The following is a 24,472-nucleotide window of genomic DNA, read 5'->3' on the forward strand; positions in this document are numbered from 1 at the left end:
GCCTGGAAGTAACAAATGCATGGACCAGTTTTTCAGCATCACTTTGAGACAAGAATATAAAATAGTGAGTTTAATTCCTAAACAATCTGGAAGCAAGCACAACGCAGTGCAAATACAGAAAACAGGAAATGAGTACGGTTTACCGCAGGAAACAGCAGTCCGTCAAAGGTTCCGCCAGATCAACCATCGATCATTTATACCTTACACATAAATCTTATGTTGTCAGTCACGAATAGCTAAGAACTCAAAGTGATTATAGTACAGTTCAAATATCTGTAAATTGTGTGTGCCGGTGCTGGGCAAGTAGTGCATAATGGGTTTTCAGACCTTTTGGTTTAACCCACTGATAAAAATGACACAATGAGAGCAGTGACACAGGATCAAAACATTAAAGTTGCAGACATCTCACTTCTCCTAGAAGTTCTGGGAGTCTCCTGCTTTTTGAGAGCAGCTCTCTGATGTCTGCAAATAATGAATAATATCATGGAAATCGATTTTTTTTTCTTGAGAGCGAGCAAAAGAGAGGGAGGGGGAGAGAGAGAGGTCTCTCTTTGTGCTAAGTGAATCTATCGCTTTTCTTTCTGGGCAGACTTCACAGTCAGCCTCTGTCCACTGGTTCAGTTGAGTGTCATGGCATGCAGCAGTATGGCAGAGTCCTCAAAAAAAAGAAAAAGACAATGCAAATATCACTTCTCCCCAGTGTACAGTAAAGTGGACCCCTGCCTTATAGCAGTAAAAAATAATCAGTTTTGCTCACTGTGTTGTTTGCAACAGCAATTTTTCTTTTGCCTAAAGTGGGTTAAATGACTATAAAAGACATGGCAATGTGAGCTTAAACGCCTTGTATACTCCCTGCTACTCGGTGAAAATTCTGATGTAAAAATGACCCCATGAGTTGAATGATGATAATCATATCATATGAAGCTATCAGGCTCTGTTGGGCTGAGGAGGTTTGTGGAATCGGGTGATAATTCGCTGTGGGCTTGTCACTAAAAGAGATGCCTTTCACATTATAAAGCCATTTGATCCATTGTTGCTTTAAATTTAGTTTGTTGTCAGTTGATTTCAAGCCCAATTGGAACTTACAACAGTTTCTATGACCAGAAAATGACAACTGGTTCCTAGAAAAAAACCAAAAACCACATTCTGTGTGAGATGTTAGTGAAAATGGGCCCCTAATCACATGCATTGTCATTACCTAATCTGATTAACACTGGTGCTGATCCTGACTATCAGATCGGACCCTGGGGACAGTTGAGCTCAGGCTGCTCACCCGACCTCCGACAGCTTTTAAAGAGAGGAGGTAGAGTCAAGGACCCCTGGGGTATCTAAGGCACAGGATGTTTTCCAATAACAGCTTATGGCTGAGGGAAATCGTGCTTTCCCCCTGTGGCGGTGTGATTCTATCACTTTCAACCATGTGCTACTGCAACTTTTATGTGCCCCAGTCGCTCTCTCTCTCTCTCTCTCTCAAACCCTGAGGAGTTTTGACCTGATTCTTTGCTGTTACTATCACCAGACCACTAGAGAAAGTTTGTCATAGGAAGAAGAAACTCTCAGATGATAATTTAAATCTGAAGCATGATATTTGTGTCTGTGCTTGTGCTCAGTAAATGTATAACTCACCTCATTTTCATGTTGTTGAGGTGATGGTGGGTCAGTCATTGCCAGTTGGACCACAGTCTCCCAGATATGTTTGTGTGGACCACTTGCTGTCACTTTGAACTGGACTGGTTCATCCAGACTGGCTCCCGCTCCCTGTACAAAGATGGACCCGCCTGTCTGCACGCTGTTGCTGCTCTGGAAAACCACAGCTTTATTCCCCATGCAGTCGTCAAACTTCACTGTAGACAAAAAGAATTAAGAAAATTTCAATATACTGTTCAGGAAAGCAGATGATTCCAACAGTGATGATTAAATAATGAAATATACTTTAAATATGTGATGGTATGTTGGGGATCAAAGGGCAGCACGGTGGCACAGTGGTTAGCGCCGTTGCCTGTGTGTGTGTGTGTGTGTGTGTGTGTGTGTGTGTGTGTGTGTGTGTGTGTGTTTGTCTGTGTTGTCCCCCTGAGCCCCGATTGCTGGCCGGGATTGGCTCCAGGCCCCCCCCCGTGACCCCGTTCAGGGACTAAGCAGTAGAAAATGAATGAATGTTGGGGATCAGGTTAAACTGGTGCTCACAGACAGACAGACACACACACACAGTGTCTGGAGGTAGCTAGCAACGGGTCAAAACATCTTTAAGATAAGACTGCTGAGCATTGTTCTCAACTAAAGCTAAAGTGAAAATAACGCCAAGTAATGGAGTGGTGTGCTGCTGTTGTGGAGGGGTGAGGCACTGATTTTAAGAGAGACTAGAGTTCAGTTTATTTGTAGACAGACCAAGCCGGGTGTGTGCTAGAATTATTATTGGTCATAACAGAAATAAAACCCATATTAATAAGCAAAGCTGTAACATATTAAAAGAATACAAAGCACTAAAGGGAAACTAAGTGATAGATATTCTTCAGGATTAATCTGCAGAAACAGCTCCTTTTGCATATATAGTTTATTCACACCTATATATTTTTTTTAATTGTATTGTCTGTCAGGAAATATTGATTCCACTACTGCTGTGGCATGCAGTAATACCATGTTTTTTTTTCCTGAGTGACAAATACTATGCTTTTAGTTTGCAATCTGAGGACTAAATTGCTCTGTTTCTTGTCTTTCTGTAGTCTTTGTGGCAGCTCTCAGCCATAAGGTCATCTGCATTCACTGTGATTGCCACACCGGTCATCCCATCCTCTTCTCTTCTTTAGTGTTTACACGGAGATGAAGGCGTACATGTAATCCTCAAACATTCTATGCAGCATTTACTGTAACTTGTCACATCACCACAGCCCTCTCAAAAATATGTATTTTATGGTAGAGCATTTAAATGGTCACGAAAAGATACTGTAAGTCATGGCCTCTTATCTTCACAATGTCTAGATGGCATATTGCAGGAAACGCTGAGCCGAAGGCCACAGCTCACTGTGGGATCTTCTCTTTCTCTATGGCACCAGCTTTACAACAGCTGAGACAGGGCTGTCATTACAGAAAGTAAACTGCGAGTAAAGCCAGGTTTTTGTTCTGTCTGGCCCTAAATATGCCTGTGATCATGTTAGCACCCTTCGCTCAGATGGCCAGGCTAGATGTACATACAGCTACTCAGAGCTCCATCAGAGGGGACGGCTCTCCAGCAACACTCCGTCCACTGAGTGCAGCAAGTGCCGCACAGGTGTCCCTAGGCAGGAGGGCACATAAGAGATGGACTACATCAACCCAACAGACAGAAAAACCTGTTCATCAGATTGTTTTTCTCTTTGTATTACTGAACATTTCTACCCTAAACAAAAGCATAAAAAGTGTGCTTGCTGTTTTCTGGTTGCCTCATTCTCCTTCCTTTTTGTCTTACCTCATTGCTTCTATCATTATTTTTTGTAGATTTTCAAAGATTAGATTTGGAAGGTGGGGAGCCACAATAACAAACACACCAGTTGGCAAACGTGTCTGTGCAAATAGAGTTTTGGAAGGCTGCCTGATTGTATTAACAATAAGAAGTCAAAAATCAAACTCAAAGCATGCTGCATTGTATTTCTGAGTACACCAGAAAAAAAAAAACAAAATAAAAACATGCTCAAGCAGCAGGTGGCCTGTTGCCCCTCATCTCACTGTCTGTCAGTTACTGTCCCCTCCCCCCCCCCGTCATAGCCTTTAGGGGTCAGTAGCCTTCATACTGAGAGAGGGCAGGTAACTTCAACCATATCTAAAAAAGCATATATGCATGGGTTGTAACTAACATATAAAAGGGGTTCGATATTTTAATTTTTATAGTTTATATTTTAATCTGCCAACCACATAACCTGTACTTAGAATAAGAAAGAAAAACACAGAAATCTGTGTGAAAATCTGTTTCTTAAAACACAATGTTGCAAACAACAACATGCTGTGAAAGGCTCCAGTTCTGGCAAGCTTGCAAAAGACGAGCAGGTATAGATGATGAATAGATATATGATAATTAATTTAAAGCTGTGCTTATAGCAGCAAAACCCTCTTTACTGTAAACCCCTGTGATCAAACAGTGCCTGCCTTTATACAGCAGGACAGAAAACAACTTCTATAATAATAATCACTTTATTTAGCCAAGTATGTTGCACACAATGAATTTGTTTCCGGTATAGAACTGAGGCAACCATCTGCGGCGCCAACTCAAGCGATGGCTCTAACCATCGGGGGCAACTTGGGGGTTCAGTGTCTTGCCAAGGACATTTCGACACATGAAACGGCAGGCACCGAGATTCGAACCTCCGAATCTCCGGTTGGGAGACAACTGCTCTGCCCACTGAAACACAGTCACCTGCATGGATTTATGGATTTAACTTAGTTTTGTTCTCCTTAATTTGATGATCAAAGGCCTGGTTTATCTCTCAGGGAGCTGATAATCAATTAATAATCAATTAATGACGAAAATAATCATTGGTTCCAGCACAAAAAACACCAAAGTCTTACACATTTCATTTTCTTACTTTACTTTTTTCTTCTTATCCTCCTGATTTTTCTTATTCTGATTGCAAGAAGTCCTCAGATCTAAACAATATATTACCCGTAGGATGTTGCAGACTTTCATTATCATGGAAACAATCATAACACACAGTTACAATTATGGAGTTTCATTAAGTTAAGCTGTAAAAACCACATAGTCAGGTTTAGATAAAGAGAGTAGTTTTGGTTAAAATAACTTTTGTCTTCATGGTTATGATCATAAACAAAGTCTGTCACTATCTTGGGATTATCTGGCTTCACTGAGGCTAACACTGTCTATCCTGGATAACTGGTATCACAAAGCTGGTTATCAACTGACTGTTAAGTCTGAGTTTTCTTAACTAGCACAAATCATATGAACAAGCCAGAGTTGGGAATTATTAGTGACATTGTCAGAACCATTAATGAAATACTATAACTACTATACTATATAGCTACTATATAATACTGTATGAGATGGAACAGTGCTATCTTTGGGGAAATATGTTTATAGCCAAAGCAAAAAGTGATATTACAGCAGGTCTAACTGTAAACAGTAAGCTATGGCCGCATGACTAGAATACAATAATCTTCCTTCATGACACAGGCCCCAGGACATTTCATGCCATTTGTGGTCCCTGATATAAAAACATTAGAACTGCATGTAAAACGTTTTTTTTTTAAATCCAGGTATATTTCAATGAAAACCGGCACAAGTCAAAACTGATGAGACAATAAATAATGAGGTAAGTAGCAGTGTACATACTGTAGGTGTATACTCTCTCCCTTTGTGTAGTTGTTTACTATGATTACATTGCATGTTTCAACAATGACAAGCTGAACTAACTGCAACAATACACACATAAATGGAGTGACAGACTGTGCATAAAGTACCCAGAGGGTCTTGCACCAATTAAAGAAAAAGACAGTGCCAGTTGTACCCCTCCATCAAAGCACGCACACACACACACACACACACACACACACACACACACACACACACACACACACCTCCAATAGCTTCCTTTTCACTCAGTTGGGTCAATACTGCTGTAAGAGAGATTATAAAAATCGGCCAAGAACACTGCAATGAAGCCCAGCGGCTCAGAGCTGCACATTAACAAGTCATCTAAAACGGTTGGCCCAGGTTGTGCATTGATCTGGCAAATTACACAGACAACCCAGTGTGCCATGCAGCAAGCCCAGCACTACTCCACTGCCTAGTCAATGTGAGCAGTCACACCCTGAAATATTTCAAATGTACGTTCCCACACAAGGAAGGACTATATTCTATGATTTCTTTATCACTGTTGCTTAGAAGGAAGTGAAATGGTGCTTTGTGTGCCTGGATAATATCACACCCCAGCCTCATCTTCACTTCCCCCCCTCCCCCGTTTATCTAATTAAAGTTCTCTTTTCCCTTGAACGAGACAAGGACAAGGAGGAGAGGAATGCTGAAAAGAGTTGTGACCTTCTTATGGTGTTCTCTGGACAGCCTGACAGGAAGTAGGTGACAAGTGTTGAAAGGAAAGTGAGAAAGGGATACTGTCAGGAGAGAGGAAGAAAGCTGAGGAGTGACAGAAAGAAGGTGAGAGGAGAAGGGGAGAAGGGAAGGGCAGACAGAGTGGGAAAGCGAGATGGATGAGAGGATGGAAAATGTGAGGAGGTGGCAATCAGATGGAAACGAATGAAAGATCATTAAAGACGAGAAAGAAAACAGGAGGGAAATGCTCACAGACAGACTGCAATTACTGAAGAGATCTCCAGAGGCACACGAGTTTATAGCTGCAGCCATTTAAATTGTTCAAAGTATAGTGCACTGAATCCATCAGATATCACCCTGCCCTGCAAACATTAAAGAAACCATGTCTACAGGTCCTGGGTCAGGCTAATCTTTGCAACAATCAGGCCCATTGAGGACATGAGAGGAGAAAGTAGAAAGTGGAGGATGAAGATGATGAAGAGGGAGGTGAGGGTGGAGGGAAGCGGATAGGGCCTGGCACTTGGATTCTGGCTCAGTGAACTGGCTCTCTCTCACACAGCCACATTGGAATGGATGGGATGCTCAGATGGCTGTTTAAACAGGTTAATTGGGCCGGCCTCTCCAGAGATCAGGACAGATGGATAGAATAAGAAAGGAGAGAAAGAGAGCAACGAGTGACAAAGGGAGAGCGATTTAGCTCAGAGAGATGGAAACAGAGGGTCAGGATGAAGAGATGGATGGGGGGATATGAACATGGCTGCTGATCAGAGGCACCATGGGAAGTGTGCAGTCTAATCAGAACTCTACAGTGGGCTGGATCCTCAGTGACTGGCTTAACAGAGCCAGGTCCACTGTCCACTACTGATGGACTATAAAGGGACAACAAATTTGTGATGGAAGGGTGTTTAAAGCAATGTTAGAAGCCCATCAGGGATCTGGCTCACTGATGTCAATCATAGAGACTGGCTCAACCCTCCATCCTTCCAAGAAACTTACAAAGGGATGGTGCCAGTGACCAGCTGCTATCAACGCACACAGAGCTGATTCAAACTTTGCACAACCATCCAGACACTGAGTGCAGAGACAATACATCAAACCATATATGAATTTTCCTTCACCCCTTGTATGAAAGGAATCCTACGTTACACATAAAGTACAAATGTATTAAGCATTGCACAAAAATAAATGCTACTTATAAGTCAAATATGCATCAAAGCAAAGCAAAGCTATTGTATTAGTAGAGCTTTTCAAACCTGCTTCTGTTTGTTCAGTTATCTGACGGTTTTATGTTTTTAGTGCATTTTATGTTCAAATGCACTTGGGAACTCCAGACAATGAACTTCTGTCATGTTTGGCAACTACAAAGGCACAGCTAATTCAAAAAACAATTTTAATGAGATGAGAGTGTTTAACTCCTTTAAGTTCCCACAGGCAAAACTGTGGTGGCTAATATTAATCACAGCTTCACAAAGTTAGCTTTTTCACTTGTCCTCGTCATTGGCGAGAGAATGAATGAGGGTTTGTTTGACTGGGAGGAAATAGAGAAGATGTAAGGCAAAAAAGTGTGGATCAATTAGACAATACCACAACATTAATTTTAAAGAAATGGAATGGAATGGAATGAGAAAAAAAGCGGTCTCATTAGTTTTTAAAATGTGCTTTAATATTCAACACTTTCAGTAAATATCTTTTTTGTTGTACCCCAGCTTCTGTTTCTCTAAACCTTCCCTGCCTTGCTTAAACAACACTGTACTACTGTAGCAGACTGAGCACCATAAAGCCTATGTAGAGTTGTGTGTGTCCTGTCTGTGGATGGCCTGTGGCGTCTTATGCAGCTTTACTTTGTGTTTTGTTTGGCTTATGCTTTACTGCAGCGCTCCACTTTCTATGGGTGAAAATCCAAGATGCCAGCATGAGATATTAGGCTGGAGATAGAGCTTGGCAACTTTATTCTCAAAAAACACCTTGCTTGGTTTGCTAGAAAATCCTATCTATTATTATGATCATTCTACACTAAATTTTAACCAAATGAATGAGCGAAGGCTTACAAGTACAAGTAGTTTAGGCAAACATGAAACTACTACTAGAAATATACATTTGAACTGTTCTGTGTACATTTGGGGGCTCATACCCTAAAGAGTGGAGGCCATATGCCTCCTCAAAACATTTTTTTATTATAAACCTCTCTGTCAGCTTCAATTAAACACAAACTACAAATATGCTGTGTGGACAACATGGTGCTGTTTACATATTATATGTATGGTTCAATTGCCCTGCTTTTAATATGGGTTAAGAAAAAGTTACAGTAAAAAGCCAATTTTCTTTCATTTAAATGATCCTGGGCATTCATAACATGTATGGAAGTTGCCAGCCAGCTTCACAGCCAACTGCTGCCATTATTCTGATTAAAAGGTCCACATGTTACACTTAAATAGCGAGGTTAAAATGTTGCGGTAAATGAATTAATACCTGACCACAATGAGTGGCTCTTTTCAGTGTGGATGCGTGGGTGAATGCCAAAGAAGCTGCTGCTATAACCGTGGCTGGTTGGTCATGGAAGGGATTCGACTAGTCCCAACAGGTTGTCTGATCTCAGAGCAGCTGGACACTTGGCAGGCACACTGTTGGCTTCTAACCTCCTTCTAGTTCAGGGTTCAGATTTGTGTTTCAGTTGTCCAAACTTTCTGCTCTGTGGAACCAACCAATCACACATCAGTAACACCAACTGTCAGGTTTTTGTTGAGGCATCGACTCAAATGCAAACACCAGGCAGGAAGTCAAAGTGGAGTTACAGAATTTAATAATCACTGTCAATTACAGCAAATATTTAGGCAAAGTCATGGAGAAAAACTGTAATCATGGTAGTAGGGCTGAGAGTAATACACTACATTGGTACCAGTGGGAAGAACATTGTTGTACTTTACTTGTTGTGTTTGTACTTGCTCTGAACATAATGCAGAGATGATACAAATTATGTGGTCATATCAAAGCATGTACATGCAGTAATGGCCACATTAAGAATTTAAGTGCATTATTTGTGTATTTATTTTGTCAGCCACTTTTTATCTTCCATCTCACCATAGTTTTGTGATGACAGACTGCTCTCTTTCTTTGGACATCTGCACGTAGCCAATGAGAAACCAGCTGATCATGGTTCTGCCACGAGAGCACCTACCTATCTCAGATGACTGAATCCCACTTTTCTAATCCACATCTGAGGTGGGGGTCAAAGAACCAAAATATCCTGATAACCTTAGCTGGCTTTAGAAAAACCAGTATTACTTCTTTGATCCCAGATCTGATTAGTGATGTACAAAGAATACCCCTGGAGAGCAGATTGTGAGACTGTGAAGAAAGCCTGATGAAGAGTGAAAGCTGAGAGCTGGCTGAAGTTCTGGTTGATGATTATTCAAGATGAGTGACAGGAAAGTGTGGGTGTAGAGGGGCAGGGCAGGTAGAAGAAAAACAGAACTATAATTACATTCACATTATAGGCCCTAATGCTCAATTCCAATCTTTTTGTCAAAACCGATCTCTTAGTGTTGATGGCTCACATTCGTGTTTGTAAGTGACGAGTGTTCGAGTCCAAAACCGTCGATTTAACTGACATGTGAGCTGCAATAGCATAATTGTACATACGTACAAGAATAACAACAATAATGTTATTTGTGCATCGGTCAGATAGCTTAATTTCCTTAAAACCTGTTCGGTTACAACATGTTCCTTCCAGTTTGGCATGGTCAGAGACTTCTCCAAATGTCCAACAAATGTGACACTTCCTGGTCTCTCCACTGAACCCCATCACAGCTGTTGCTCTTGATGATGACAGGTGATGTGCACATTTGCAGAGGTATGGTCAAATATCAGATATGAATCAAATCTAGAACCACACATGGAAGTGGCCCAGAACTGAATTGAAAAGGTTTATTTGGTTTGTTCACACAATCCCTGAAAACATCAAATCTGAGTCACTTGGAGGAAAAAAAAAAATCTGATTTGATTCACGTCAGCATGTAGTCTGAACGTAGCTAAAGACAAGGGCAGGGTCTGGGTGCAGGGGGCAGAGAGGAGACGGGCATGGTGGTAGCAAAAGGACACACACACATTTATACATGTATTCACAGAAAGACCAAGCATTGGTCTTGACTAAATGACTGATTAGTATTCCTCCAAACAAGCACAGAAGTGCTTGATTGGCCTTCACCAATTCTCAGCCATCTCTCACATCAAGGGGAACTGAACTGTTGCCTGAGCTGGTACCAGGACTCCAAACAATAACACTGTATTACTGCCTATATGACATGGGGAGAAATGCAAAAAGCATGTATGAACACATAGTGCCTACCAATGCCTCCAACCATGACAAAAATGCTTTCATGAAAAATGACTAACATGAAAAACACTAATCTCAGACTCACACACACACACACAATACAAATGTCAGGGTCTCCTGCTGCTATGTAACTATATCTCTCTGCTTAGTGTAATGTTCAAAATGATCAAGGAGATTTGAACATATAACAATTTTATTGTTGGCTTGCAAGCACCAGCTTCACTGGTACATGGCGGAGGGATACCCAAAACAGTGGCAACAACACCTTCTGCTATCAGCCTCAATCACTTCCTCAAAGTGCTCCGCAGCATTAACTAGTGCAGCATCATGACATTACACTTAGTACACGTATCAGTATCATGCAAACCAATTACTCATATTTGCTTTATTCTATATTGTTTTTATTAAACATTCATTTCCTTCCTTTGTCCTGTCTGCATTTTTGTGACACATTAAGAGAAAGAAAGCAAGGGCATGAGGAAGAGGAGGAGAAAAAGAGAAAATTGAGACTTTGTGCAATTAAGGCTGGCTTTAGTGGTGATTAGGAGAGAATGCAATAAGAAGGAGAGAGATCAGGCATAATAAATCCTCTCCCAGGAAGAGAGGAGTTTCTTTGTAGAAAAACACAAGAGGAAATACAGTAGCAGCAGAACAAAAGCAAGCACAAACTTCCCCAACTTTCTGTGCAGCAGTGGGTCAAGTTGGAATAAGCTGCTCCCAGAACACATACACACAGTTAACATAGTCAGAAAGTATTTAAACAGAAACCCACAGCTGACATCTCTAGGCTCCTCTCATTCCCTCACAGCAGTCATTTGAGGGGAAGAAACTGTAAAACGCTCTGGTGGTGGTGGTGCAGTTAATTTTCTGGATCGATAGCCTACAAATTTAATGATGGATTTGATATGTATAGTACAGGTTAGTGTTCCCCAGAGTCTTGGACCAGATTTTGTATCACTACTGTACAGTATGTAGTATTATACTGCACTGCCTAAAGCAACAAGACATCTGATACAGTCTGACCAACAGGACTTAACACAGACGAGTGCAGTAGGCTGAGGTCAGCATGTGTGTGTGTGTTTGTGTAACGTGGTCTGGCATGTGCTGCGCTGTTCTTGGCTTTTGAGAATGAGAAATGATGGAGGAGGTGGTGGTAATAGTTACACAAGGCTGGAGTAAGACTGAGGAGGAGTGACAGCAGTCTTGTCTTTGGGAGTGTACAGTTTACTCTGAAAGCGTCTGCTGCGGTCAGCAGTTTGCATCGAGTCATGTTTTTCAGGATTTGCGTTTGCTTTCATGCATTCTAATTTTGTTAACATTATTCCCCCCGGCAATGTTCACTCCACCCTGAAGAACCACCAAAATGTAAGTGCAATTGGTCTATCAACAGCAGTCTCAAGGCCAGCACATACTGTACATACACAATATATCCATCAGCATCCAGTTGATTGTCACCATCCAAGCCCAGTTCTCTGTTACACTGGAACAAAGGAGGAAAAACACAGATACAGAAGTATAAAAAGGCAGCTTAATACAGGCCACAAAAACAAAGGCTTCAACTTTGCCTTTATTTCAGTGTTTGCCTGGAAGCAACAAATATGCTTGTAAAGAAAAAGAAATCATTTTCATATTGTTTTCTCGAGGTTCCCCAAGGAAGCAAACAGCACAAAATTGCTTTCCCCAACTGCTTGAGGAAATTCAGCCTGTATTTCTCAAATCTAATCAACATCTCTCCATCAAAACTTTACAAAAGGTTCTGTTTTTCCAATTGTATGGGTCAGCGCATAAACCAGAGCAATCCCTCCAGCCTTTAAACTGTGGAAAAACACATGTAATTATACAATCTGTATAGAGGATAAGCATTGTGGATTTTCAGTAGTAAGAGGCTATATCACTTCTTTTATTTTTCTTCAAAGATAGCCATCAGGCTGTGATCCCTGAAATCCGCGGGCTGATGGTGGACTACGATGGCTGAACCGTGCAATTAGTGGTTCTCAAGTTTCACTGAGGTAGGAACTCAACTGAAAGTTCAACTAACGGCCAAATCAGTGACTCGACTCCAGGAATGAGTTAAAAGACAGTAATAACAGTAGTGATCATAGAGCTGTAACACTATCAAGTAAATGCTGCATAGACCTCTTCACACATTACAATTTGCATTTAAATTACTTTTCTGTTTATTATTTAAAACTAGATAAAAAAAAATCAAGATAACTGGTCCTGTATGAACCAGTTACATTTCAAAAGTTAATAAATAAAATCGTATACACTTATAATCAGGAAAATTTGCTTCCATCTGTCATGTTGTTTATCCTTGCTAAGGTGGCTGTAATCAAATATAATCACATCACAATTTACATCCAATGCTAACATTTCAGAGTCAATGTGGCCTCTATAGTGCAACAGGAAACAAGCCTGGGGACGTGTACTGGTATGTGGTGCATCTGAGAATGTTTGTGTCATATCATAGACCTGCAATTAACATTCAACGTTTTATTAACTGTAACCATGATTGTTCACTGATCATAAATCCTAGTGTTTTGTGTTGCCTTTGCACTAACCATTTTTGCAGAGCAGTCCAATATCAGTATTCTTGTCTGATGATAGGGGTGATTTAAAAGAGTACTACACTGATTTAGCATTGCAAACACAAAATACGGTGGGATTCATGATGGACAATTTTTAAAAAAGATCAAAATCAGTGCAGCAGATCCAGTCATTTTTATTCAAAATCTGGCACCGACATAACCTACAATGCAACTCAAATGGCAACAGCTTAGCAATTCAGGTGTATTATGCTAAACTTATGACGGCCTGCTGCCTGCGCACATGTAGACCAAGAGTGAGGGCAGAACAAAGTGTAAGTTTACGAAACTTTAATCTGGTTGAAGAAATCAGCAAACATATTTTGGAACTGCAGTCACACAGTCTCCTGCCAGTCAGATCATCTTTTATTTCATTCAGTAACTGAAGCACAGTTTGACCTGAAAGCCTGTAAAAGTCACTTCACATTTTCCTCTGATGACCAATGTGATTTACAAATATCTTCTCCCTTTTGAAATGTGTTCTTAACTCCAAGGTCTCACATGACTAACAGCTGCCACACAGACAGCAGTGCCACTGATTTTACACCTGCTGGTAAATTTCTGCCACAGCTCCCTCTGTTTCATTGGTGGTAAATCAGGTGCTGATGGTATTTGTGTACATTTCCATTCTTGTCGCCATTATTTTACGATCCTGGATATATAGTACCTATTCCATGACACTAAGCCTGTAAATTCTAGTGGTGCCAATATTCTTCTTTTTCTCCATCACAAAACCCCACTGCAACTCCTTAGTAAATATGAACACATGCAATTTAACTCTTTGACACCAAACAATGAGCCACACACCTTGGTGACTATCCCCTTATAATTCAATAAATGACAGGGGTCACCTGTGTGTGTATGTGTGTGTTTGGATACCTACAGAACTGCTTACAATATACAGTATGTGTGTACAAACCTGTAAGATACAGTAAAGTGCCACAGAGCAAGCTAAAAGAGAAACATTAGTCACTAATGATATCTAACAGCATCTTCCTGAGGGCACCTGTGTCATTATGTGTGTGAGTACATGAGGTTTTTCTATTACAGTACGAAGCAGCACTGAACCTTTTTGTGGGCTGAATGAGCGGCCTTTACAGAGATGTGACTGATGGGTCTTAAAACTGTCAGCTAAATGTGTCTTAGGGCTTGTAGACTATAATGGGACATAACCCAAAGAAGAACTGAGCCAGGTGGCTTTATTGTGTTTGTGTGGCTACACATGTGCTTGTGTGCACACACAGGTTGAACGGTCCAAATACTGTGGGTTATAGTGTAAAATACAGAAATGCTTTACTGCAGCTGTTGATAAGGTGCACACTGATATGACAGGCTTGTCAGGTAACACATATACACTGGAAAACACCCTTAAACTCACTCTCAAACACACACACAGACACACACAGCATGGAGAGAGAATCACAGAAGCTGGGGGAAGAAGGAGACTGGCAGAGAAGGGCTCCCATAGGTACCAACTCAGACAACACTGTGTAACAGCCCACCCTCCCTTCTACCTCCCCAAAACAAATCCTGCAACACACACAAACAAACCCATATGCTTTGCAAACAAAGGCACATACATCATTTTTCAGACTGTTAGAGGTGTGGCGCTAACCTTCACTGCTGCTAATTGTTGTGCAATCTAGCAGGAGAAGGCCCCGGAGCTGTACTGGAGAGGACACGTGCCACATGTGGCGTGTGTGTGCGTATGTGGACACATACATAAATACAGTACACACAAACATCTATCAGTGCGAGATTAATGTGTGTGTTTGTGTGTGTGTGGTCGGCTTATGGTATGTTTCATCTGTACAGGGGAAATAAATTAGCAGTGCTAGCAGGTTGGCTTTGACACGTCCTGTTAATGAGAACATCCTCCAGAGCCTTTTGGGCCAGGGAGAGAAACCAGAGGCTGTGATCATCTGTTCAGCCTGGAAGATGGCATGGAGAGAGGAAGGCTGCAGAACAGCGAAAGGCCTGCACAATTAGACCACACCATCTGCAGGAGAGGTGCTAATGTGTAGTTGGAAGTACTGTATGAGCAGTGGAAAAAAGGAAGAGGAAAAATAACTAAACTGTAGAAAATGAAGACCCCAGAGAAAATGGTTAAGAATTTCTTAGCTAAACATAAACTAAACTGGATTAAAATTTTGTATTTAGTATGGACATTTGCACAGTATGCACTCCTAATACTGTAAAACTGTATGACATTTAGAACTCAGAAACCCTCAAGGCAAACATGCTTTAGAGATGTACAGCATTGAGCCAAAGTCAAAGTCAAAAATTGCCAAAGGCACGTTGTCCCCATAGGGTGTGTGACAGCTCTATTTGACTGAGTGAAACAGAGTTAAACATGCTATGACAAAGCTGTAATGTTGTATTAACGTCTGGAAGGTAAGAATATAATACTATGAACATCGGTTTGTCAAAATGTTCTGTGATTTATAGTATGTATTGTGTATACTGTACAGTAAGTGAGTATGTATACGACTACACAGTTTGTCTATGCATCTCAGCAGGTGTGTCCTGCATATACATGACTTAGAAACATACTGTGCATACACACACATGCGACAAGTACAGAAGACACACACACATACACCCCCAACCTTGACCATGCTGCACCCACACCGACACCATCACCCAGTTCCCTCTTCCCCCCAGGGTTAAAAAAACACCCCTTCACTCTCTCCATGCTTGTTTGCCCAAAGCGTGCAAGGATTAGCTAAAGCGATTATCACAAGCTTTTGCAGTTTTGTGAAGATGAATCATGGTAATGCTACACAGCAAAGCACCTCATGCATTTCTAAACCCCTCGACTTGGTTTGTGATTTTCCAAACTCACGAGGAGCCAGTTGGCTTTTCCTCACTAAGCCAGGTGCAGGTGATGCAACTGTAGCCAAATTGGCAACATATCACCAATATGTGTTTGTGTGTGTGTGTACCTGGTATTACTCACACTGTGGGGACCAAAACCTCTTTGCACACTAAACCGCAGGGACCTGGTATTTCTTGTGGCTTAAGGTTAGCGTTAGGATAAGGGCTAGGGTTAGACAAGTAGTGATTAGGGTAAGTCTCCAGGAAATAAAAGGCAATGTCAAGTCCCCATGAGGAAGGAAAACAAATATCTAAGTGCGTGTGTGCACATATCATCGTACACCACCTGTAGTCCTCACAGGTACATCTAATCCATGTTAAATTCACAATAAACTCTCCATTGAAAATGAAATGTGAAAGTAACATGTAAACTGACACTGACTGATGCAGCCAGACAAGGTATTTCAATTTAGGATGTTGGGGTTTGATTACTGGACAAATCAAAATGTGTGCTTGTTTGTGTGCACATGACAGACAAAGAGCAGACCTACCGTAATCAGTATGTGTGTGCTTGTAAACTGTGCATGCTAGTGTATCCTTCATTATCTATCACACCTTTGACACAAACATTGCCTCTCATTCTTAGTTCTGCCGGGTTGCAAAGCTCCACCTGTGCCGCTTCTATTCCTAGACATCGCATACTTCCAGTAGAGCAAAAGCACAAAGGTTTACACCCAGACTGACACCTTCCTGGTATATGGCCTACAGACATGGCCACAGGATCACCTCATTAGCATCAGAAGCTGAAAAGCAAGAACTGACTGCACTGCTCTCACAAAATAATGAGTAAATACAACGTCTAATGGTTGAATATAGGTAACTGTGTTCTCAAGAGACTTGAAGCAGAAATTGCGTGCTGTGAGAGATGTCTAGGGCCTTTCGAAGATTCTCTGTGGTGTGGGCGTGAGGAAGGCACAAAGTAAACAAAAGACTTTCAGAAGAGGAAGTGATAGCTGAACAGTGTTTGATGAGAGCTCTTAGCCTGTAGCTATAGCGCATTAGGCACAGATGAGCCACAGCCAGCTCCCACACTGTTAATGTGGAGCACATTACAACTTCACAATGAGTTATGATTGTCATTAAAGAGCAAATGATTCAGACTTCACAGCTGGATTTAAAAGGCTGCCACCACTGTGCCCTGTCCTTTCTCATTCCTGCCCACACGCATTCCACTGACACGTCGGTGACAATCACTCCACTAGACTTGCCTCACTGAGTGTGTCTACTCATTTTTGAGATTGCATATGCAGTACATTTCCTTTTGATGTATCTGTCTATGAACCTATTGCGTGTCTCTGTATGGAAGCAACCTAATAATGCAAAGCACGTGATTACATTGACAATAAATAGCTAACAGACCACAGAAGTGTTCATCTCACAAACACCAATAGCCTCTCTTTTGACTCCGCGGCAACGTGAGAGTAACCTCCTTTCTGTCTTGAAACATGGCGATTTCTTTTCTCCTTCTGCTTCTTTCAGTGCTAGTGGAAGTCCTAAAAAGGGCATCATGTATTTTGGTAAACCATGAGGGAGCAGTGCATGGGAACTAGTGGGGAGAGAGAAAAGGAAGAAGTGGAAAGGGTGGAATCACAAACGCAGAGATCACTCTTCCAACTTCTCTCTCTTTGTCGCCCACAGGATCTTTCTCTCTCTCTCTCTCTGGGGCCAGGAGGCTAGCTGTGAAATGAATGAGAGGCAAAGCGTGGGCAGGCGCTAACGCTAAGATAATGATGCCATTTTGTCAGCACTGGCCTTAAGCTCCGTCTCTTGGCACATGAAAGAAGAGGGAGACAGCAGGACAGTATGATGGAAGAGAGGCGATGTAGTTGTTAGCTAACAATACTGAGCATGCGCCTTTTAAGTCTACAGGCATCTGCCTTACTTTTATGTGACCATTAAAAAAAAGAAAAGTATTCAACAGTTTGATTCCTAAAAATACAGCTACCAAGCTAAGACAGCTTTCACACTATGTCAAGAGTGTCAGTGGTCAGAAAGCTCAACTGTTTCTCTACATCTACATTGCAGTTAGGGAACAGCTGCAAGCAATTACGGTACTACAAACAGAAAAGACTTCCTTCGAAGAACATGTAATGCTAAGTATTTGAGGTAGGAGGCAATTCTTACAGTCTGTTTTAATATGTGGACCCCAGTGAGCTGGCTTCGACCACTGTGGAGAAAATAACAAGTATAAACCTGCATTTAGTTATTAGGCTGCGAAATGTGATAAGTTAACCAAATGAAACAATCAGAGCAATGATTGCTACTAATTATCATTGCTGTTTAGCATCAGACAGACAAACAAACAAACACACTGCAAATATTAAAATGTGTTCTCCACAGGCTAGATTGAGCCTCATTTATTGTAAATCCTGCTGCAACGTGATTTGTGGCTGTGAACGCCCATGCTGAGTGTCGGATACCCGGCAGATGCTTAGTTACGACTAAACCAGTAAACACAACACTTAATGGTACAGTCACGCAACCAGGAGGAATGGGGTGGGGACAGGAAAGCGATTAGCTGGGAGAAAAATCATAAAGTGCAAAGCTTTGAAAACAGATAATTAGATCTGTGACAACAGAGCACAATAACAGTGTCAGCAGGGATGGAAATGTCTGCATTGCATGAGACAACAGTATAATGTATCTGTCTGAACAGTTTTAACATATGTCATATTCAGTGACTGACTCAGATTTTGTATCACGCAAGCTGCTAATACTAATACTAATATTCAGACTGCTACCAAGATGAAAAGACAAAAGTTTACCTTTCAGGAAATCACAAAGTTTTGGGCAAGTCTCTCTCCACATCACTGGTTCTTCTCCCTCTGTCACAGCTGATCACCGAGTGAACAACAGCGCAGTAAGGGACAAAAGTCTTGTCAGTGCCTCATTAGGCTGCTCATTAGGAAGCTGGCTGTATTTTCAAACATTCTCCATGGCTGACCATTGAGTCAAGGCTAAGTCATCTCTGCTCTCGCTTGCGAGGCTGAGGGCTCGAGGTCAGTAGGAGCTGTCATGATTAGTTCTGTTACATTTTCTCTGACTGGTTTGGATCTAACGACCCGATCCTGAGGTCAGACAGCCCCAGGCTCTGTCTGCATGTCTGACCGTCTCTCCTTAAGACACAACTTTGCATTCATTTTGATGCTGTGAATCACCTCCTTACATTTTGTTATATGACCCTTGCCTGCAGGCTCCTGGGGTTCTGTTGGAACCAAACCACGCACTTTGGCCGTTCAACTGCCAGTGCTTGTTTTCTGTTTATGATAGCGGTGCATGGCTCTACTGTTCCATTTACTGAGCGGAACTACTGTATGGTAGAAACAAGCTCAAGCATTAGTGTGATTCCTTAAAGACTACTGCACAAATACAGATATTAAGTACTGCTGCAAACAGCATTTGATATAAAGAAAAGGTGTCAATCACGTGTGCATCAGATCTGATAGTGTGAGACAGAATTCATGATAATGGTCCCTCGGGTCCCAGATGTTGCATACTTGTACTGGGTGCAGTAAAGAAAGGACATGTGGAGGAGGTGGCACTATCTACTACTGCCAGAATAAGCTTTGTGCCCTTGTATTTGGTACAGACCTGCCTGGCGGCCAAGCATCTGGCTCTGCATACATGCTTCCCTCCATATCTCTCTCTAAATACTCCATATTTCTGAGGGATTCTGTACATATAACCTTCACTATTTATATATTATGATATTGTTCTTCATTTTATACCCATATGTTGTCTCTTGATCCAGACATAACTTCTTCTCACCTTTTCCTCTCGTTGTTTTTGTCTTTTTTTCTGATTTTTGTCCCCTTAAAACAGAGTTACATTATTGTCTCTTTGTGTCCTTGTGTGTGGATGCTGTTTGAACCATTCAAACCATTCAGGCATCCTTGTATGGAAGCATCTGCATTTCTATTGTTTCGCCACTTGATATATAATTTCCCCCCTCAATCTCTCATCTGTTTTCAGAGAGAGACAGAGGCAAACACTGAAACAAATTATTTGTAAATCAGTATCAGCTGGACATTGCAAAAGGCAAATCGCCTAATAATGAAGTATTCGCAAACACCTTTATTTTTTCAATTTCTCATCAGTGCAGACAGGCAGGCAGGAATTAATCAAAATGTGAACATCAAATGTACGGAGGAAAAGCTGTTTGGAACAAAGGGCATAGAACAACAGGTAGAGGAAGATAAGCTTGGTTTATATCATCTCCTCAAGGCCCTGTGGGTGCTTTGTCCATGCAGGGGAAGAATTTGAAGAGAAAGCTGAGAAAAAAAAAACACACAGGAAGCAGGAGAGGAAGAGGAAGTGCAGATGCAATTAAAAGGCAGGTCCAGAGGTGAGGGAGGACTGTGGGTGATTAATAGCCCAGACCCCACAGACAACCCCCTAACACAACTTCTTTTTTTAATCATTATTTTCTTCCTGTTTTAGCTATTGTGTTGCAGTACAATGAACTAAAAGCTTTACTTGCCTTTAATCCAGCATTAAAAATAAAAATACTACACTATTCTTTAAGCATATTCATTTGTAACTATGGACACCACTCAGTGGTGGCCTGTAGTTTCAAAACACTCTAGGAGGTTAATACAAAAGCAATACAAGTCGAAAAGTCCTTTTCCACCAGAGTCCATTAGAAATTAGATTACACTGGAAAACCAAGTACCCAATCATGTTGAATTGCTTTTTCATGCTTAAATGATAATAGTGAATAACAGAATAAAGAACCGTAGAAGCCTCATTTGGGTGCTCATTTGTTTTTGTGTATTTTTCTTGCTTAATCGACTTTTTCTCTTCACAGTGGGTTAGAGAAGTGAAGCACACTTTTAGGGATATAATGAATGCGTCTTTGTGTCATAATTAGTGGGTGCAACAAAAACTGCCCATACACTTGAAAGGGTGGTCTTCCATATACACATTAGTATAAAAACAAACACACATAAAGTTAGTCACAAGCACACACACAAAAACACACTAGAACCTGAAAGCATAAACGGCTTTTATACAATCATTGATCTGTCCATTCAGCTGCTTCACAGCCAGACAGGAACTGAAAACAGCACTTTTGTTTATGCTGCCCTAAACGGTGAGCTTGTGTGGAAAGAGAAAGCCACATCAATATCAGCCAAATTATTATTTTTTTGTTATATTCCAGGATACAGTACTTGCATGTGGGACAAGAGACAATAGACCTTAACTACTAACGTGCTGGAGAGAAAATGGCATGTGGCGCAAAACTGAATTGATGTGGCTCGCAAGAGGATTAGACATTGGCTCACCAAATAAAGATTTAGTGATTTGTTGATAGAGATAAGGTAAGTGTGCTGCTATGGGGCCACATGTTTTTATGATGCCCTGTGGGCATACTTTATTTAGTGCAGAGTGCAGTCACCTCTCACAAACTTTTATTCACTCTGCCAGAGCAGGAGAAGAAAGATTAGATTAGTATTGTATGAAGCTGGCACAGAGGTTTCAATTGATCCTCTGATTCTGTTAATATCAGACTGCAATTTTACAATCTTTGGTACACATCCACATCAAGATAAATGTGTGTGGTTAAGTGGTGTTTTAAAATTAATCAATGAATGAAGTCAAGATCAACTGAGATGTGGAACCTGGGGCACAAATGCTGCAAGTTTAGTTTTGGTATCTGTGCAATGTTTTCTTTCAGGAATAACACTGCAACGTTGACATTGAAAACAGCATTACTGTGTCACTATGATGAATTGCCGAGCTTGTAAAGCAAGTTTAAATTCTTTCTGCAAATTGACTTTCACAGATTTTTCAAATGGAAAATGACTGCCTCCAAGGTGGGCAAAACAACACTGAAAACAAACAAACAAACAAAAACTAAAACCATTACATTCTTTGAAAATGTCAGTGGGAAAATATATGTGGCCTAAATAGTCAAACAATTCAAACAATGCAGTAGTTAAACAGTGCAAAACACCAGCATGGTGCTTTGGCATAGCTCAGAGAATGCCATACTGCAAACCAGATTACAATTTCTAAAGTTTCAATGTAAGTAATATGCAAGCAATGAATAAAATATATGCAATCCCAATATCAGTGCTGTCATTCACATAAAATGTGATGCCATTGCTGAGCCAACAGAGACCGTTTCCCAATTAATGTTGCTTAGCAGCACTCCAATTTTAAATACCAATTGCTACTGGCAAAACTTGAAGATGGTCCCAGAGGAACTCTTCTCTTCAAGTGAAAACACACCTATTCCCAAAAACACACAGTGCGTGGAACGATAAGTAGCTACAAGTGGAAGGTGCTACCCATTAGTCAGCTGTCACTGAGCTCAAGGACTAGGGATATGATTTTGCTGTGGCTGCTGCAGCGAAGGAAGAGAATCCAGCCTTTGTGGATTCCTTCTGAGGGCTTGGGAACACTTGGTAATTCAGAATAGAGCTGTCACTGACAAACCTGCCGGACACTGCTGCACACCGGGAATAGAATCAAACTCCTACCTCGGCCTCATACAAATATCCCTGATGAATTAAGAATGAGCCCAGACAAAGACTCAAAGCCATCTCTTGTAAAACTGAACTGCTGAGGGGGCAAAGGTAAGTGAGGTGGATGTAAGGACTGGAGTCAACCTGGTTGCACTGCAGGAGAAAAAGGGGACAAAGTGCAATAGCTGGCTGTGTCAGTGAGGACTGTGTGCAGTGAATTTCCCAGAGTGGCAATATGGGAATATTATTCTGCATTACCTTACTGTGATTTCTGCCCCTTGAAGGGTTCCATTACAATCAAGTCCAACTCTGAAATTGGCACTGAAAACCAGCAATAAATGAAGTGGCAAAAAGAAATGGAAAAAACGTGGATTAGAGTATGAATGCTGCTGTGGAGGCTGAAGACAGACAGGAGGAGATGTGTGGTCTGTCAGTGGGTTACAACGTGTGGAATGTAATCAGAGGCAGGGGAGTGGTGCAACATTATTCAGAGTGAGAGATGCTGATGGAGAGACACTGTGAGGTAAACCAGATGATGGAAGAGCCCATGATTCTCCTGCTCCCCTCTATCGCTGCCCCCAAGTCCACCCCTGTTAAACCTTGAATCCAGAGCTGAGACACACGGATTGCGCAGCAGCAGGAGCAGTGCTACCCATCACTATCGCAACAGGGAGCATGATGTCACATTTTCTGGTAAATCAAAACATGGCAAAGTGTCAAGTGCATACACTGGTTGGTGTGCATGTGTGTGTTTGTATATGCATGGGTGCATAAGACTGCTATCTTCTACATGATTCTTTTCTGTGGATTATTCTTTCAAACAACTGTTTAATTGTCAAACCTATAAACTGACAAATAGTAAAAAAAAAAGCTGCAAGTTCCCAGAGCTCAAGGTGCTTGTGTACATTGGCCAACAGTCCAAACCACAAAGTAATTCAATTACAAATGATATAAAACAGAGAATCTGGAATGCTTGACATTTTTTTACTTAAAAAAAACAATTAACTGACCATCAAAATCAAATCATCAACTATCTTTCAGAGCATTATATCTACTAAGATACCATTTTAATTTCTAATGAACAGTTTTATGTATTAGCTGTAGCTATACTACTGTATCTTGACTACACAGCTGATATCAGCTTTATATCTTGAAACATTTGCAGCTTTGTATCTTGAAAAAGATGAAGCTACCATTTGCTTTTTATCTTCTAAGACAGGTAAGCAGATGGTTGCTAAGTAAACAGTCTGCTCTTCTCCATCTATATGATGTGAATGGAGATTAATTGAAGAGATGTGCTCTCATTCATTCTTGAATTGTCCTTGCACTGCATCTCGGGAGCCAAAAGCATTACAGACTACACTAGAACAATTAAGTCTGCTCCTGACCAGATGCTATCAGAGCTGCACACAGTAAACAAGAGCAGATAGGAGCAGGCCCCAGGAAGTGAAATGAATCACACAGTCTAGGTCTGATACAGACGCCCCTCTCTCTCTTTTCCCTGCACAGATAAAAACACCACAGCTCCTGCCCCATGCCTACATCCAGCCAAAGAGCTTACTCATTCCATTTTCAATTGGCTATATGTTTTCTAAAATTGAAAGATCTCCGATGAAATAATCTCTGATGAGCTGGCCCATCACTGTGAGCATTTGAGTTTGGACTGTAAGCAGGTCTGTGGTATGTTTTTTCTGGTGTGTATGCGTATACGTGAATTTGTGACTTTCTGTAGGTGTAAGCATGCACCAAACATGGAGAGAGAAACTCTGGGCATGTACAACTTAATAGTTTTTTAAGGTTCCTCTCAGTGTGTGTGTCCCTGTCAGTGTGTGCCTGTGTATCTGTATTAGAGCTTATATACTGTACGAAGTACAAAAAGGGGAGATAGAGATGACACATGAGCAGACAGAGCTGAGATAGGCTCCGTCAGTCTAAAGCTGGCTATCTGCTGCTTCACAAGTTTCCTCTGCTCTCTCCACAGGATTAACTGTCTGGCAGGCTCAGAAACTGACAAATGTCACTCAAAATAGTTGTGATTGAATTTTGAGGGCTTGTCCAGACTACCAAAACAACACAGAGAAGCAAGATTACTAATGGTGCATTAACTAAGATTTTACACATTGTTTGATAAAGTTAAAATGAGACAGGCTGTGGTCTCTCAGCTATACTACCCCCC

The 24,472-nt window shown here is 41.3% G+C and overlaps 2 protein-coding genes across 2 annotated transcripts in view; both read right to left on the minus strand.

Annotated features, from left to right (window-relative positions):
- LOC109966095 (cadherin-4-like) overlaps positions 1–1,786 on the minus strand; it is an 82,387-nt gene extending 80,601 nt beyond the window's left edge. The window contains exon 1 of the mRNA XM_020610705.1: positions 1,627–1,786. Within this exon, the coding sequence (XP_020466361.1) occupies positions 1,627–1,665 (39 nt within the window). The 5' untranslated portion in view covers positions 1,666–1,786. The remainder of the gene's footprint in view (positions 1–1,626) is intronic.
- Positions 1,716–24,472, minus strand: part of LOC109966062 (cadherin-4-like) — a 179,712-nt gene continuing 156,955 nt past the window's right edge. The window contains exons 4-5 of the mRNA XM_020610640.1: positions 1,789–1,844; positions 1,716–1,730 (exon numbers count right to left, since the gene is read on the minus strand). Of these exons, the coding sequence (XP_020466296.1) occupies positions 1,716–1,730; positions 1,789–1,844 (71 nt within the window). The remainder of the gene's footprint in view (positions 1,731–1,788; positions 1,845–24,472) is intronic.

This window comes from Monopterus albus, unplaced genomic scaffold, assembly GCF_001952655.1.
Source record: "Monopterus albus unplaced genomic scaffold, M_albus_1.0 scaffold106.1, whole genome shotgun sequence".
NCBI lineage: Eukaryota > Metazoa > Chordata > Actinopteri > Synbranchiformes > Synbranchidae > Monopterus > Monopterus albus.